This window comes from Gopherus evgoodei, chromosome 1 (genome assembly GCF_007399415.2).
Source record: "Gopherus evgoodei ecotype Sinaloan lineage chromosome 1, rGopEvg1_v1.p, whole genome shotgun sequence".
In the NCBI taxonomy this organism is placed as follows: Eukaryota; Metazoa; Chordata; order Testudines; family Testudinidae; genus Gopherus; species Gopherus evgoodei.
In genome coordinates this window covers 36,108,398-36,125,355 of record NC_044322.1, presented here as the reverse complement: position 1 = coordinate 36,125,355, position 16,958 = coordinate 36,108,398, and the positions used below count along the sequence as shown (strand labels likewise).

At 38.8% G+C, this 16,958-nt stretch overlaps 1 protein-coding gene across 14 annotated transcripts in view; it reads right to left on the bottom strand.

Moving 5' to 3' along the window:
- ZMYM2 (zinc finger MYM-type containing 2) overlaps nt 1–16,958 on the bottom strand; it is a 197,674-nt gene that overhangs the window by 83,237 nt on the left and 97,479 nt on the right. For 13 of the 14 annotated variants that reach the window (XM_030561497.1, XM_030561477.1, XM_030561576.1 and 10 more), the window contains 3 exons: nt 15,540–15,690; nt 14,766–14,881; nt 3,608–3,724 (listed from right to left, as the gene is read on the bottom strand). In XM_030561497.1, coding sequence (XP_030417357.1) covers nt 3,608–3,724; nt 14,766–14,881; nt 15,540–15,690 — 384 coding nt within the window. The remainder of the gene's footprint in view (nt 1–3,607; nt 3,725–14,765; nt 14,882–15,539; nt 15,691–16,958) is intronic. The other variant, XM_030561548.1, reaches the window with a different exon arrangement.

The window sequence follows — 16,958 nt, the reverse complement described above, 5'->3', positions numbered from 1 at the left end:
ATTACCTCAAAGCAGGAGGAGGACAAGATCTTGCTCCTCCCTGTTAGTTTATATATACCATTGTGATGATATTGTCTGATAGGACTTGCAAGCAGAGGGAACGTATGAGGGGAAGAAAGGCCTTGTAGGCTAGATGGACTGTTCTGAGTTCCAGAAAGTTTATATGCAGCCTGGTTTCCCATGGTGTCCACATCCCCTCGGCTGCAAGGCAGTCCAGGTTAGCACCCCTCCTGTAAGAGAGGTTGTTGGTATGGTAGAGCTGAGGGAATACCCACCATGACCCTGGCTGGGTTGGACTACCAACCAAGAAAGACAAGGACTTCTGAGGGAGCAGTGACTCAGGAATCCATGTGATGCCTGCTAGGTCGAGTGGACCCAGGCTTGTAGACACCGCAAATGGAGCCTGGCAAAAACTGTCATATGTGCATGAGGCCATTGTACAACTAAGATTTCTAAACTACAGGATAACTATTTATAGCAAATATATACAGTAACTCTTCTAAAGATTAGAAGGGCAAAGGGAAACAGGGTTCTGACTCAGGTCACGTGCGGTAAGAGGGAACTGTAGTGGTGTTGACCTGCACCACCCCTTATACTCTCCTGGGAAAGCACAAGGGGAGACACTGTACATGTGAGGGTCAATGGACATTGCCTGGAAAAAATTCGAGACTCAGGTGCATGGCACATATGTGTACACATGTGCGGACTACACAGAGGGACTAGCACTTGAAGAAAAAATGTTATTGAGAAATGTGACCAAAGTCACTTGGGCCCTCAACAAATGAGCCACCAGTCTCCATGGAGATGTGCTCTGAGCAGCTCCATGTGCTGTCGTAATGCAGAAAGTAAACTGTGTGGAAACCTTCTGACCCTTCATCTGATCTGCAGAAGAGACAAAAAGTTGAGGTGATGCCTTAAATGATCCAATACCAATTGTTCATCTCATATCCAAGGAATGAAGATGCTGCTCATTCACATCTGAGTGAGGCTTGGTGAAACTGTGACACCACTTTTGGATACAGAGGCTCTACTATTAAGGCTTGCAGTTCACTAACTCTCCTCATAGTAATTATAGCTTTTTATTTTTATTGCTGTCTTTTGGCAAAGGGGAGACAGAGAGCAAGTTGCTAGTAGCTCAAAATGGAGGAGTCATGAGGGCAGCTAGTATAGTACTGAGGTCCCACAAGGGAACCATCTCTTTTACAGCTGGAAAGAGGAGGACAAGACCTGTTAGAAAGATAACTATCATATACTTGGAAAATCCCAACTTCCCTTGCATCATAGGATAAAGTTCTGAGCTCGAGCTAAGATAGATCTGAGGACCTAAGTTGTAACAGCTAATCCCAAACTTCTTGAATATGTGCTAGCATCAACTGAATTCCCCAAGCCAATGACTAAATTAGGCAAACCCAGCAGAAGGATTTCTCCTACGAAATAAGACTTGCTGCACTGCTTGAGGACACTGTTGTTCCTCCTCATCTAACCATGCAGTACCCGCACGATTAGGTGCAGACTGCTTGGCAGTGGATGCTATATCTGACCATGGTGTTGTTTCAACAGGTAAGGAATGAGGGGAAGAGATCTGCGAGGTCAAACCAACAGACTGTGAAGGTCAGAAAACCATCACTGTCTCAGCCAAACTAGTGCAATGAGTCTGACAGGATCCAACTTCAGTTTGAGAATAACCTGAGGGACAAGTGGGATCAGGGTTGATACCCAATTCAAATGGAAGGTATTGATTAATGAGACAGACTGAGATCCCCTTGAGCATAAAACTGACTGCATTTCTTGCAGGGGTCTTTCATTGCAAACAGGGCAATTGTCTGAATGCCCTATTTTTTTAAAGGGAATCTCAGCATACAGCTCTTCACAAACCATTGATGACTTTGGGAGGCATTCCTGCAGAATGATTGACCACCCGATTCTGTGAACCTGGTAAGTGTGCAACTGTGTGAATGATGTCTTCCCCAATGCAAAAATGCCAAAACATCATGGCTTCCTAACAGAGCTGATTGGAGTCAACTCCTCCCTGCCGGTTCACATAGTACATTGTAGTGGTATTGTCATTAAGTATGTGAATCGCTGCATACCCTTGATCTAATCCCAAAAGGCCAGGCATGCATTGTCAATCACTCAAAGCTCCAGGACATTGATATGAATGGAAACTTCCTATTCTGTTCATACACCCCTGTACTTTCAATGTCCCTAAATGCACCCTCCAACCCATTGTGGAGGCATCAATAATTATAGTCCTGGTCACTGGAGGACAGGCAAAGGGAACATGGCAAGTAGGCATCCAGAAGGTTGAGGGCAGCATACCAGACATTCTCCTCTAATGTCGGGAGAACTGTAGCTAAGGTTACTATATGGAATCTCATATTTCTAATGTAGTTGTTGAGACCTCAGAGGTCCCGAATATGTCTCATCCTTCCATGGGGTTTGGGGATCAGGAAATTATGGGAGTAGAATCCCTTTCCCTGAGGCTGAATGGGAACTTCCTCTATGGCTCCCAAAGTGCAGAGTCTCAATTTGCTGTAGAAGCACTGACTCATGAAAGGGTTCCCTGAAAAGGGACAAAGTTGGGGTGTGTGAAGGGGGGATGGGAGGACAGACAGGAATTGGATGGCATAACCCAATCCTACCATGCTTAGAATCCATACATCTGTGGTTATTGTTTCCTAACCACTGTAGAAAAGGGACAATCTGTCCCTAAATGGCAGGGAATTGGTATGGAAGTTGATGACTGGTATGTTGATCTCCACAGGAAAGCCAATTTGATTGCCTGACTAAAATGGATGGAGGAATTGCAAATGGAGCACTTCTTCTTAATATGCCCCTCTGCCAGGCACAATACACACTGATAATGGGGACTGCTACTGGAGGTAACTACTTCACACGAGGGACAGTGCTGGAAACCTTGTGAAGGCACTGCACCATCCAAAAAACCAACTATTTAACTAATAACGCTAGGGGTCAACTACATATTAAAAAAGAGAGAGAAAACTCTCAGACTACAATATATGAGGTAAATACCTCGTCAAATGCTTTAACTCAAGCTGTGGGTGGTAAGAGGGAACCTAGGAGGTTTAGGGCGGCACCACCTTTAAAAAGCCCTAGGAGGAGCTACAAGGGGCCAAAAGGAGCATGCATCACCCAGCTGATATTTCTAAGCCAAGTTCTCCAGCACTGGCACGCACACATCTGAGTGGAATGCATGTCTGCAACTACTCAAAGAAGAAGCAGGCTTCAACCTCTACAGCTAAGGTGAGAAGAGAGAATTACCTTTTACTTTAAATTCTAGATCCTTTTTGCTATAGATAATATAGTATTTGAGTACATGCACCATGTGCGTGCACACACACTCTTGCAAAACTTTTTGATTCCATCAGTAAAACTAATTTAATTATAGGTTTAACATGATTAATACCTATTTTTTGCTAATTAAAACATTAAAAAGAAAAATTATTCGAACTTTAAGGACTACCCCATTATTAAGAGGTACACATTTAAACACAATATAGGTTTAAAAACCTCTTTGTAAGTAACCTATTTGGCAAGTACATGTAACCAGTCCCTACTTCTGCTTCAGTATTATCAAGGAACATACCTCCCACTCCAGTACTTCTGGCTTTGAACAAAAAGAACTTTTGCAATAATTGCATTTCAGCTGAATGTCACTTGGAGACACAAACTGACCATTGGTTGAAGACTGCACACTAAGAGTCTGAAAAATATAAAAACATATATACACATCACTGTAGAAAGTGTGTTCTACAAATTTACATTTTTCTTAATTAAAATATGTTTCATTAAAGGACACTTAACAATATGGGGTTTTATATTATTGAATTCAGAAGTTTTCCTTGTAGAAGGCACAATAGATAAATCTTTCCACTTTTGACTGATTCTCCCCACGTCTCTCAATTGCTTTACAGATCTTTTCCCTTATCTTCACAATCTACTACTCTTGCTCTTGTTATAATCCATTTGTTTCACCTCTGATGATCTTCAGTCTTGTTTCTCCTACATTCCCATCTACTGTACTCAATGTTAAGGACTTCTTTAGGCTGCTCCTTGTATGTATGCATAAAGCTGAAGAGCATCCTCCCCCTATGCCACCCACCACTGATCAGTTGACACAATTAATCAGTCATGTAACTTGAAACAAACATAATTCCCATTTAGAATTATCAAACTATCATTTATATCAGAGCTTTCATATGAAAGGAACTAGACAAAGCAATATTTATAAAGAACCCCAGCTGCGCCCCGTGTGAACCCCTCCCGAAAAAAAAAGAAAAGAAAAAACAAGGCAGATTAACACTACCCTGCCCTCAGAAAAAAGCCTGAGAATGGAGAAGTGTCTTAAATGGTCAAACTTAAGTTCTAGCAGATCAGATGAGGAAATAAATGCCAGAGTAGAGGGCAATCTACTGAGAATACCCTGCATCCAATTCCTAGAAAAATTTGTGAATACAAGCTGTGTCCCAATGGACTCAACTGCCATGGCAAGAAGAGGCACTCGCTCATGTAACCAGATCCCACGTCATTTAGAGCTTTTAGATTAAAGGAGACATCTTATATTGCATCTGGAGATGTATAGGAAGCCAACATCACAGCTAAAGAACAGATGTAAAATATTCCCTGCAGCAAATACCACTTAGATGAAAAACTCTATTTTATACCAGAAACTTTCCAATGGTCTTCTAGACCCATTATGGACATCAGCATTTAACCATCACTAAATCAACCACCAATTAAATTGGCATATTCTCTGTGCTGTGGTCATGCCAGAGTCTCAATGAAAGGTGATCACAGAAATCTGAGATAGCACTACCTTCCCCACACCCACCTTCTTAATAGCCTTTCCCAAAAGAGAAATATTATAAACAGGACAACAACAAAGTTTGCAACATTTATTTATTTTTACAAGAGGGAACTAATCAAAGTTTGGGATAAGATTTAACTTCAAACAATAATGGACTCATTACCACTGCTCCAGCTGACTTCAAAAGTCATGCTGGTTCAGCGTTTAACTCACATTTCTCAGGACAGCTCTCTTTGAAACTTCAAGTTCATACAGATGTGCTTCACTGACATAAAACTGACCAACACTGGCGCATCCTAATTAAGTAACATACTGACGTACACTGGACTGGTGCAAGACCCAACTTTGCACAAGTGCAACATCAGGAGTTTGCATGAGTTTTCACTCTGGTGCACTAATGTAGATGAGGCCTCAGAGTAAAACTGGCCTAACCTCAAACAGAAAAGTTTATGCTTTGTTTCTTCAGACAACTGTGTCATTATAACTTGAACCCTGTGCAATGTCCACAAATAGTACTCCATGCAAGCATTTCAGGGCCTCAATCTTCACACCTGTCACATTATGTCCAGCACATATCTTTGCAGTATTATGTAATGGGTTTATTAAAACTTGATCATATTTTGGTTTGTTCTATTGCCTGCTTTAAATGGTTCTGTTCAGCACTGGGAGTTGTGCAAGTGCTATGAAGAGTAGGATCTACAACTTGCTACATCCTCATACTTGCAGATGCCAGGACAGAGTCAGCAGCTCTCCCGGCACATATTACTGGACTGGTGACCAGTTTATTCTGATAAGCAATCATGCCTTTGGGTGTTGGTGCTCAAGGAGTAAAATAGTATGGGTTTTGTTTAAGTTTTTTTGTTCTGTTGATTTTTTCCTTTGTCTCATTACTGAAAATCCCCTTTTGCATTTTTCTCTCCAGGATCCAGAGGGAGTAATAGTCTGAGTCTAGAGAGAAGATCTCTCTCCAGGTCCTTCAACTCCCCATTCTGTTCCTCTCCTCACTATACACTCCCTCACTAAGTGCAGGGAAAGTCCTAGGGAGTTGCACTGGTTGGGAAATGATCAGGCAGTAAAGCAACATGCAGAGGTATGTGGTTCCTTTTTATCAGAGCTTTGGATGTTGCTAAAAATCTGACAGGCGCTTGTGACAACCTGTAGGCAATAAGTACATTAGAAATGGTGTGTGTTCTTGACCACTGACTTTTGTCATTTTTGTTTTTCCAAAAATAAGAAAAAAATCACTAAAAAGGGAGGGCAAAAGAAAAAAAAATGTATGTTAAAAATTGGTTATGTGGCTTTTTAGCTTCTTTTGATATATAAAAGTCCTGAAAGGATTTTATTTAATGTCCCCTTGCTCTTCTTTATATATTAGAAATTCAAGTCCTGTCTCCTGGAAGACAAGTGACTGGACAAATAGCAAAATAGTTACATGACAAAAGTGAAAATTAAAGAGTTGAGAATGGAAGGGATTTTTAGTCAGACAGTTCAAAATTTGTTTTTAATTAATATTTAAAGTTTAATGACTAACATTTTAGATAATAATGGAAATCGTTGTTTATGAGATTTAATATACACACATCTTCAATTAAAATACAGCTCACAACAAGCACCACAGAGGTCTACCAGAGATTGCCAGGGAAGACCAGGATTTACATTGCTTGTTTTTTATTTTAGAAATATCAGGAAAGAAGTTTTTTTTTAAAAATACAAAATAATCCTTCAGGCCATTTTTAATACCTCACTGAGCCCATCTATAAGACCTCTACCACACTAAATTAATTTCTTCTTCTTTAACTTTTGAGTGGACTTATAAGTTGCCTATTGTTGTTTTTCCCCCTAACTCTGTCTATCCTTACATTGCAAGCTGCTCAAAGAGAACATCCTTCTTGAATGTCTGGGAAGCGTCTAAAACATATTGTGTACTACAGTTAGAATAAATAAATCAAGCAGCAAAAAAAAAAAAAAAAAAAAAAAAAAAAAAAAAGGCACAACCCATTTAAAACATTTTTCCAGACATCTTTAAGTTATTTTTTATTAATATTTGTATTAAAGTTGTGTTTTAAATTATATATTTGTTCCCTTCTTTGTTGAGCTCTCATCTGAGCCAAGAATGGTCATGTTTCATTGCAGCTGCTCGAGGACTTGCCTTGAATACAGAGGACATAGGAAGTGCCAGGCACAGATGAGACCATCAGAGACCACAATCAGGCTTCCATCCAAGCAACTTAACAGGTGACAGAGCCAGTGCTCTGAGCTGTCAACTGTCAAAGAGTGGAACAGGAACAGTCTGGGATTGCACTGGGAGGACTGAAGCACTAATGCAACTGCTAAACCCAGCCCTTACATTCTACACTGTCACTGCAACTGGTGGAACATGATGAAATTCTGAACAACATGAAAGTTAGGGTTGCTCTGAGCAAGGGCAGTTCAAATTGCACTAGCAATTTTACATATGGATGCATGTATTACAAGTCGTCTAGGAGGTCCAACCAGCAGTTAGCACACCAAGTTTTCTGGTTTTGACAAAAATAAAATGAACCCAGAAAGAATCAAATTGCTCCAATCATTGAAATAATGTAAAAAAGTGCATAAAATGTGTCTGTTCCTTAGAAGAGCTAATTTATCAGTCACCCATCCACCCAGGATTGTTCCATAAGCAAATCTCAACAACGTTACAGCACTGGGAAAGGAAAAAACTACCTCCATTACAGCCTCCGTACAGGAATGTCAAATATTTTCTCTACTACTATCAGACTCATAGCATGGATTTCCACCACCAACACGCCAATCTCCCATCACACGCATTCCACAGTAGAGGACAAGAGAGAATACCATACTACCTGGCCACCAACAAAATGGGCAACAAGTTACAGGATGTTCTACTTAAAGAAGTCTGAAACACACTAGATCTAGCACTCTTTAGGCACACTCAAAAACTGGAAGATTGGAAAACAGATGCTGAGACATGATGCAAGATAAGACTATTTAAGTAATGCACTTTATGCCCATTCAGGACTGATGCTATTGGCAAGATGAACTGGCAAGCTCATACGACAGCACCACATCTTCAGAAAGAAGGAATTTTCAGCCTCAGTTTCTTTAACTATCAAGTTCAGACATGACAAAGAAAAAATCTTCAGTTGTGCCAGTTTTCTTAATGGCAGCACAATGTTGGATGGAAACATTAATATGATATACGAATAACTTTATACTTAACCCTGCAACATTATTAGCTTCAGAAGACCAAGCAGTATGTTTAGGATATATGGAAAGGCCTCAGATATTCTTGCAGAGCATTTCACCAGCAACCGCCTATTGAACAACAGCCTTAGGTAAACATGCCTGGTCTTCTCTCAGCCACAAGGATGAATGCTTACATTCAACTGCTCAAGGAAAGGAGAACAGTATTTAGGTAGTAGCAGAAATGCCATAGCATATACCTCAAGTGAACTGTTCAAATGCTTTTAATATGTTACTAAATAATTTTTATTTGGAAATGAAAGGATTATTCAAGAGAAGATATATTATCAGAGTGAGAAACATAGCAACCTACTTTAAGAGTAGAGTGAAAGAATAAGATCTTAGATCAAAGGGATCTGACCAAAATATCACCTTGCATTTTCTTTTTTAACAGTGCCGAACCACCCATGACTAGTAGAAATAAAAATCACTGGTGGAACCCTATATTCACACCTTTCTGCAAAACTTTCAGCCATTTAGGAGTAAAAGCAAACTGTACAGAGCGGCTGGATGACAAATTGTTGGATAATAGTTAATAATAATTCATGTCAAACTCATTTTAACTGAGTAAATCCTAGTTTGAGAGGATTCACTTAAACTATTAAAGAAAAAACAGTACACTTCTAGGCATATATTAGCTACTAATGCTGAGATGGTAAAAGGTGAAACTAAATTTACATTAGCAAACATTAAGAATATTCGGACTATGATATTAAGTCAATTATTTAATCCATCACATGGTTTGTAGTACTGCTGCTCACATGGTTCATTAAATAAGTAAATCCATCACCCACTGCTTGAAGCATTGCACATGCATTTGGTGGCTGAGTGTCCCTCGCTTTTGTCAGGGAATCTCATATTTTGTGAATAAAATCAAGCAGATTCAGAATTAATTGTCTTTTTCCATAGATGAAGGGCAACATCTTGATGAAGAGGGTGAAAAAAACTGGTTTCCTCTTCTTAAGTTCAGTACCATGTTGTTCACTCTGGTATTAGAGATTCCGAGAATACTTCATGCCACAACCTGTGCTTCAGATCTGTCCTTCCTTCTGAGCTTTATTCAGAGGGCTGGAACACAGGTGAACTGTTGATAGATATCAACTCTTCCTTCAAAGGAGTTGGCTTCTATTAAGTAAGTGATTATATGACCAAAAGTCAGCCCCTGAAGTGTACGATTTCACCAACTACCACTAAGTATCTGACCTTCCATCCCTGGTTAAAAGTATTTAAAAGATTGCGCCAAGATAATTTGTGGATGCCTCAGATCATCTTAGTCCATATTAATCTGGGCTGGACACGGACTTAGTATAGCACAGACACTGTAATGGTAGCACTGGTTGATCTCCTATGAAAGAGGAAAAGCCAGTAGCCCTAAGGATTAATCTGCTGGTCTGTATAAATATATCTTTCTTATAAATTTGAGTATTTAATGTAATAGGCTTATAGATTTATATTAAGAATAAGTTTGGCTTTAATGCAAGAGACCTACAGGCCAAACATCCTGTATGTGACGCTAAGGCAACTTTAGCACATTTTAGGACCCTTACTCAGAAAAGTAATAATAGACAAAATACCTATGCAGATGTCTAGAGACCTTTGACTGAACCAACAACAGTAAAAGGTGGAAAAAGGGGATTTTTGCCCACAAATCTAACAAGTACACCACAAATGCGTACATACCTGTCATTCATACACACATACATACTAGCCTATGGGGCAAGTGTACCCTAACATTTCCGTGGGGGAAGGATGAAATTTGGACATCAGAGGAAGGATTTCTGACTAATACCCTATAAAAAGGTGAGACAGCTCGCCATTAAGCAGGCAATCTACCCATCTATCTGCTCCAATCTACTCTTCATTGCCTCCACCTTCAACTCCATCTCGATGCTACTCATCTACGATGGCTATTAACTATTAATAGGCCATATTATTATTTCTTTTCAAACTGGAAGTGTAAAGGGATTTAATTTCCCTTATGTTTTAATTGAGTTAAAGCTTAGTGTTAAATAAGAAAGCAAACAAATCCGCAGTAGCTTCCTCTGCCAGAGGAAAAAAGAAATTGCCACAGGTGCGGCCTGTATCTTTCAGTATCAGGTTATTAAAACAGTGTGTGAGTATTAAGCATGTTTGTAGCTTATAATATTATATTACCATAGATATCTCTCTTAAAGAACTGTGATACCTGTAACTCTGTAATCCTAACTGTTTTGTCATTTGCTTATCATTTCATTGATTTTAATAAAAAGGTCTTTATGACTATATCTGCCTCAGTGTAAGCTCCTGTCATGATCCCGAAGTTCCTTTTATAAACTCTGTGAAGCCTGATCAGGATGAACTTTATCTTCTGATCAAACAAACTGGCAAGCCAAACCCACACTAATTAATATCCAATAATTATTAATAGCATTAATTAAAAATTAAATAAATAAATACAATTAAATTAAGTGGATAAATTAAATCAACACTACTACCACACTCCAAATCAAGCTACACATGCTGACATTTGTAGATCTATCAGCTGCTTTCAGTATTGTGGACGAAACACTGTCTGGTCTGCAAAACCAAGCAGAAGCAAACAGGATTATCCTTCAGTAGCTCTCTCTTTCAAGAGATATTGAACTGTTTTGTGCAATTGCTTTTCAGTCCCAAGAACTCACACATGTGGAATTCTGCAGGATTCCATCTTACTGAACAATGACGGGTATGTGGGAATGACAAATATGCATGACTGTTGGGAGGGTTAGCAAGAGGCATGAGTTATAGTGTTCTCAATATGCTGACAATACTCAGCTCTATTTTGTTACTTCATCCAATCTAGACAGTGCTGTTAGGTGCCTTACCAGATGTTTGATACAAACTGGGGCACAGATGAAGGCTATCTGACTGAAGTTCAATCTGGAGAAGACTGATGTGATGCTGGTAGATTTGTTAGAAGCAACCAGAAAAGGCAGGGGGGGATTACATCTGCTCCCATAAATGTACAAACTTTAACAACATATGGCAGTGGTCCCCAACATGGTGCCCGCGGGCGCCATGGCACCCACCAGGGCATGTATGTGTGCCTGCCTAGTAAAAAGGTATGAAAACTAGTGCCACAGCCCCGCGACTACCAGGAACAGATGTTCTCTGTTCCCGGCAGGCACAGGGCTGCAGCTTCTCTCCGCACTGCCCAACACAAACTGGTCTCATTCTTGTTCGCTGGAACAACCTACCATATTTGGTAGTATCATGGTAGTGCAGATGTAGGCTGTCTCATGTGCGTGCTGTTGGTTCCAACCTCTCGTCACTCATTTATCGCCACTCTTTTTTTCCTGCTTGCACCTGCGCACGCAGTAGGATGTCAGTGACCCATGTTTCCATATATTATATGAGTATTCTTCCACTGCACTGATACTGTTTTCTCATGCTTTGCAATTTATTTATTTATTTTAACATTTTGCCCCAAAATGAGTGGTTCAAATAAAAGACAATGTCTGTATTATTTCAATGCAGACTGGGAAGAATCCTATTGTTTTATTGAAAATAAAGGAAAATGTGTTTCCTTATTGTGCAGTGGTACCATTGCAGTGCCGAAAAAACAAAGTTGAACACCATTTCCAAACTAATCACAGCTCTTTTGACATTAGCCATCCACTTAAATCTGAGCTGAGAAAGAAAAAAATTAATCAACTCAAATCAAACCTATCTGCCCACCAATCTGTTTTCATCAGACAAGTAGTAAAGTCTAAAAGTGCTACTATTGCTTCCTTTAAAATTGCTCATCTGCTCGCAAAGAAGAAAAACCCTTTCAAGATGGTGAATTGTTGAAGGAAGCATTTTTGACTGATGCTGATTGCCTGTTTCAAGGATTTTCTAACATGCATGAGATTTGTTTGCTTTCTTATTTAACATTAAGGCTTGCAGTTATCAGATAACACAGTTACGAGGAGGATACAAGCAATTTCAAGCGACATGCAAATTCAGCTAAAAGATGATTTGGAAATACATGACTGGTTTTCACTGCAGTTTGATGAGTCGACAGACATATCGGATACAGCACAGTTGGCAGTTATGGTAAGGATGGTAGTTAGTGACTTCACCATAAAAGAAGAGTTACTAAAAGTACCGCCTATGAAAGGGCAAACAAAGGGTGAGGACATCTATAAATTACTCAAATCATATGCAACATCAGTTAGTATGGCACTACACAAACTGTGTGCAATCACCACTGGTGGGGCACCAGTAATGAATCCATAGGCCCCGCCCATCATTGCACTCTGCAAGAAGAATGAATCCTTTCCGAACTTTGTCTTATCATTGCATTATCCACCAAGAAGCTTTGTGCATCAAAGTTCTTTCTTTTCAACATGTCATTAATGTCATTATTAAAATAATTAACTCTATTCAAGCGAAACCTTTGCAACAGCAACTTAAGGCCCTGTTGGAAGACGTTGATGACAAAATTTGATCTTATCTTGCACACAGAAGTACGCTCGTTGAGCAAAGGTAAAGTTCTTGCATGTTTAAGCCTAACTGAAGAGAGAAAAGAATTTTTGAAGTCCACAAATCAGAACTTCGAGCAACTAGAAGACGACAGCTGGTTAATGGACTTGGCTTTTCTTGCCGACATCACTGACAAAATTGAACATTTTAAATCTTGAGCTCCAAGGAAAAGTTAGACAAACATGTGGCTCAAATGCAAAAGCAAAACTGATCTTGTGGATGTCACAAATGATGACGAAGTCTCTCGCACATTTCCCAAATACGAAGGAAATGGTATGTGACAGTGATTTTAACCCATCACCATCTATTATCCACATTCAAACACTTCTGGAACAATTTGAAAAGAGAATTTCAACAGTTCACCATCTTGAGCCTGTAGTTGCCTTTCCTGTGAATCCTTTTACTTGCTAAAAAAAGGTAAGAGAAATGGCTACATCAATTGCAAGTCTCATTCAAGTAAGAACAGAAGACGTGGAACTGAAGATTTTGGACCTTTAAAATGACATTGCGCTAAAATTCTGTGCAACAGATGAAAACTTCTGGAATCTGGTAGACCGAAAAAAGTTTCCTGCCTTAAAAAACGTAGCATACAAAATAAAATCTTATTTTGGTTCCACTTATCTATGCGAAGTTCTTTTTTCAGCAATGATCATCATAAAATCAAAATACAGATCTCAGCTTACAGTTGCCCATCTTGACAACTGCTTACGAACGGGAATATCATCCTACTCTCCCAACTACAAAAAATTGGTAGAAGAAATGCAGTGTCAAAAATCACACTGACATTATTAGAAAAACCACATGAATTAATGATACCTATTCTCCATTAAGTGCTGATGAGCACGTATGATTAATTTGTGTTTAACTTTTTCTCATATTTGTTTGTTTATTGAAATCCAGATACAAATAACAATACAAAGAATTTTTTTTAATTAACCGTAACTGGCTATCGATGTTAAAGTTAAGAATAATAAATATACTTGGACCAGCAGTTCAACGTTTTACTTTTTTAAAATAAATAAGATGAAAACTGTTTATGATATTTATTTTGTAAAAACTCCTTAATTTTTCTTACAGGTAGATAAAAAAAGAGGAAATTCACATGGTAAGGTGAAAGAGTAATTGCCAAATAATTTAATTAATATCTTTTATATGTAAACTTATCTTTTTTATCTTATGGATTAATATATTATGTAACAGTAAATATGATTTTTTTTGTATTATTTAATGTACAAATGCAAAATAAGTCTTGAAAAATTGTTGGTTCCCGCAACACTTTTCTGAAAACATGAATGTGCTATTGACCACAAAAAGGTCGGGGACCGCTGACATATGGGAAGCCATTTGGGGGTATTGCTGGATCCCCAGTCACTGTTGGGCAATCATATAGCAACAATACTAGGAAGACTTTATTTAATCTGGAGATTGCAACAATTTCCTTCAGATGAAGACTAGGCTATTGTCATTTATACCTCTCACCCCTAAAGATTTACTACTGCAATGCAGTCTATATGGAGGCTACACCTTAAATTAAATCAGAAATTGAAGCCTGCGAAGAACGTGACAGTCCATTTGGTAAGTAGCGTATCCCACCAGAAGAACAGGGTATCGGTGCTCTAGGATATGCACTGGCAACCTATTTGTTTTCTGGGTGCAGTTTAAGCGGTTAATTTCCATCTGCAAGTCTTCAATGGCACAGGATGTAACAGTTTCAGAGAGCACCTCTGTCCCCATGACGTATTGCTGTAGTTGTAGTCAGTGGAGCCCCATATGGTAGGTATACAAACATGAAGGACCCTCAACTTTGGAATTCACTTCCCCCACTTGGTCTGAAAGATCCAAAATTTGTTGTCCTTCAGTGCTCATCTTTGCACATATACTTTTGGTTTTTTGGGGGGGGCGGGGGGGGAGAGAATGTGGTGAGGATTGATATTGGTGGGTGCGCCCACGTATTGCTGGGATATATATTTTTAATTGATTGTTTTCAGATTTTTAGGTTGTGAGTTTTATTCTTTATGAAATTGTACTTTTCATTATGTCAAAGCTGCCTGTGGCCTAAGATAGTCTTTTTTTTAGTTTTAGTAAAAAAATCAAAGTAAGCTATATAAAAGCCAGATATTTTAATATGCACATATTTAACACACGCATAAACATATATATTATATATTTTTTTCCCCCAGGGAGCAAAAGATTTAACACAACAGCTAACCTGAAATATAGCTACACAACTGGAACTGCAAAAGTTGTACAGTTTTCCATCAGGCATTGTGGCTTGATATTGAGGTAAAGAGTTTCGTTTACAAAAGTGGCAAATAATTCCCATACCTAAAAGAAAAACGTAGTTTACACAGAAAGTAAATACAAGCAGTAGTGTAGAAATTTACTGGGTTATAATTTACCACTTCCCCTCATTTTATTAATGTAAAAACCTAAACTTCATAATTAAATTTTCTTACCAAAAAAACTATTAGGCTCTGAAAATCACACACACACACACACACACCAGAAAAAAATACACAGTTTAGTTCTTCCTGATCTTATTTGTTAAACCTCAATGTTAAAGTATATTTGTGTTCCTATCAAAAACTTATTAGTATTTCCAATTTAGTGATCAAGCTAATTCACTCTGTCTCCTTTTTCCATTCAGAAATCTTGATAGATTTATACACCCTTTTCCCAGAATAAATGTCTTGGCTAAATGACACATCTTGTGAAGGAGACACAGTTGCAATGCCTCATGCATATGGATGGCATTTTATTCAGTACTGGATGGTATCATATATGTAAAAAGTACCCCCTACATGCATGAAGACTGTACTATATCTGACTCTGTAGCATCATTAGTGTACACTACTTATTATGTCTCAACATTTTTCCCCCAGTAACCTACAAGCCTCAATACACTGGGAAACTTTTTAAGGGAGGGGGACGGACAATTTGGGAGTCTTATCAGTGATGAAAAGCCACCATCCTTTTCACTTACTTTGTGATTTTGCATATTCTGATGTGTGTGTGTTCATGCATGCAGCTGAGCAGTATGACTCCATATATCCATTAGGTCCTATGCACTGAGTCATTTCAAAAAACCTGCACTGAGCTCTGCAACCAGTACAAGTTGTTAATTTGCCATATTTCTAAAACATAAAACAAAGCAAAACAATGCATTAGTTATGACTAAGTTATATTACAGTAAGTACACAGGAAGATACATTTCTGCTATTCTCACCTCATTAGAATCTTCCTGTATTACATAAAAGATCTAGAACATTTCTTTTGGCAGGAAAGGATGGCTTGGCTAAAAATAAATATATATTTTTTAATTTCAAGAGTATTGAAAACAATTTTGTGAACTGTGTTAGAGCCCAGGTAAATCGGAGTGGTTACAGTAGTTTGGAGGTACCCATATTTATCCCTTCTTGCTAGCGGATAAACGGTGTAATGAGAGAAGAGAGGCTTTTCTTGGAGGGAGGTGGGATGGAGAACTGAAGTTTAAAACAGGGATACTCTAGGCTCCAAAAAGAACTTCACCCATGCAGGAAGAAAGAGCACAAGTAATTAGGCACCAAAATAGAACTCAGTATGATACATGAAAAGTGGGAATTTATGGTAAACGTAAAAAAAGAAACATTAAAAATGCTTTCATGTAGTTGAACTAAAATACATGGGATCTCTCAGCTGTTTATAGACATGCTTGCCAGAAGCTCAGAATGGGCGACGGGGATGAACCACTTGATGATTACCTATTTGGTTCATTCCCTCTGGGGCACCTGGCATTGGCCACTATCAGAAAACAGGATTACTGGGCTAGATGTACCTTGGGTGTGACCCAGAATGGCCGTTATGTTCTTTTGTAAGCAGTAAGACTGGTTTCACATTAAACCACTCCCAACGTAATTTTAGATACAAAATGGCCAAGCCCTTGTGCACCAGTATCTTATAGAAATACCCTCTACTTAACCTTCCACCCTGAATGATTCTTATAAGACTATTAGTAGCAAAATAGTTACTGGTGAAATACAACATACTTTCAGTGGATCAAAGGCTCCACTGAGGTTGTCTGATGTTATGATATATCATGGCTACTATGAATACTGTTGCAGCCAGCAGAGCTCACATGAATATTGTTAGAGCTGAAAATTCCTGGCTCTGACAAATCCTGAAGAGTGGATTTCTCTTAACTTTAGAATATCTTGGGTTCCTGCCTTGATGCAGTTGAGCCATGTCTAGAAGAGTTTCTATGTATGTCAACTGATCACCCAATGACAAGTTGAGACTTTGAGTGAACTCTAGGTAATTAAAACATCGTGATGGTGACCGACTGATTTCAGATAATCCCCACCACCATCAGTAGTATCATTCCACCCCATAAGAGCACTCTCAAACCACGCAGATAAGCCAAACT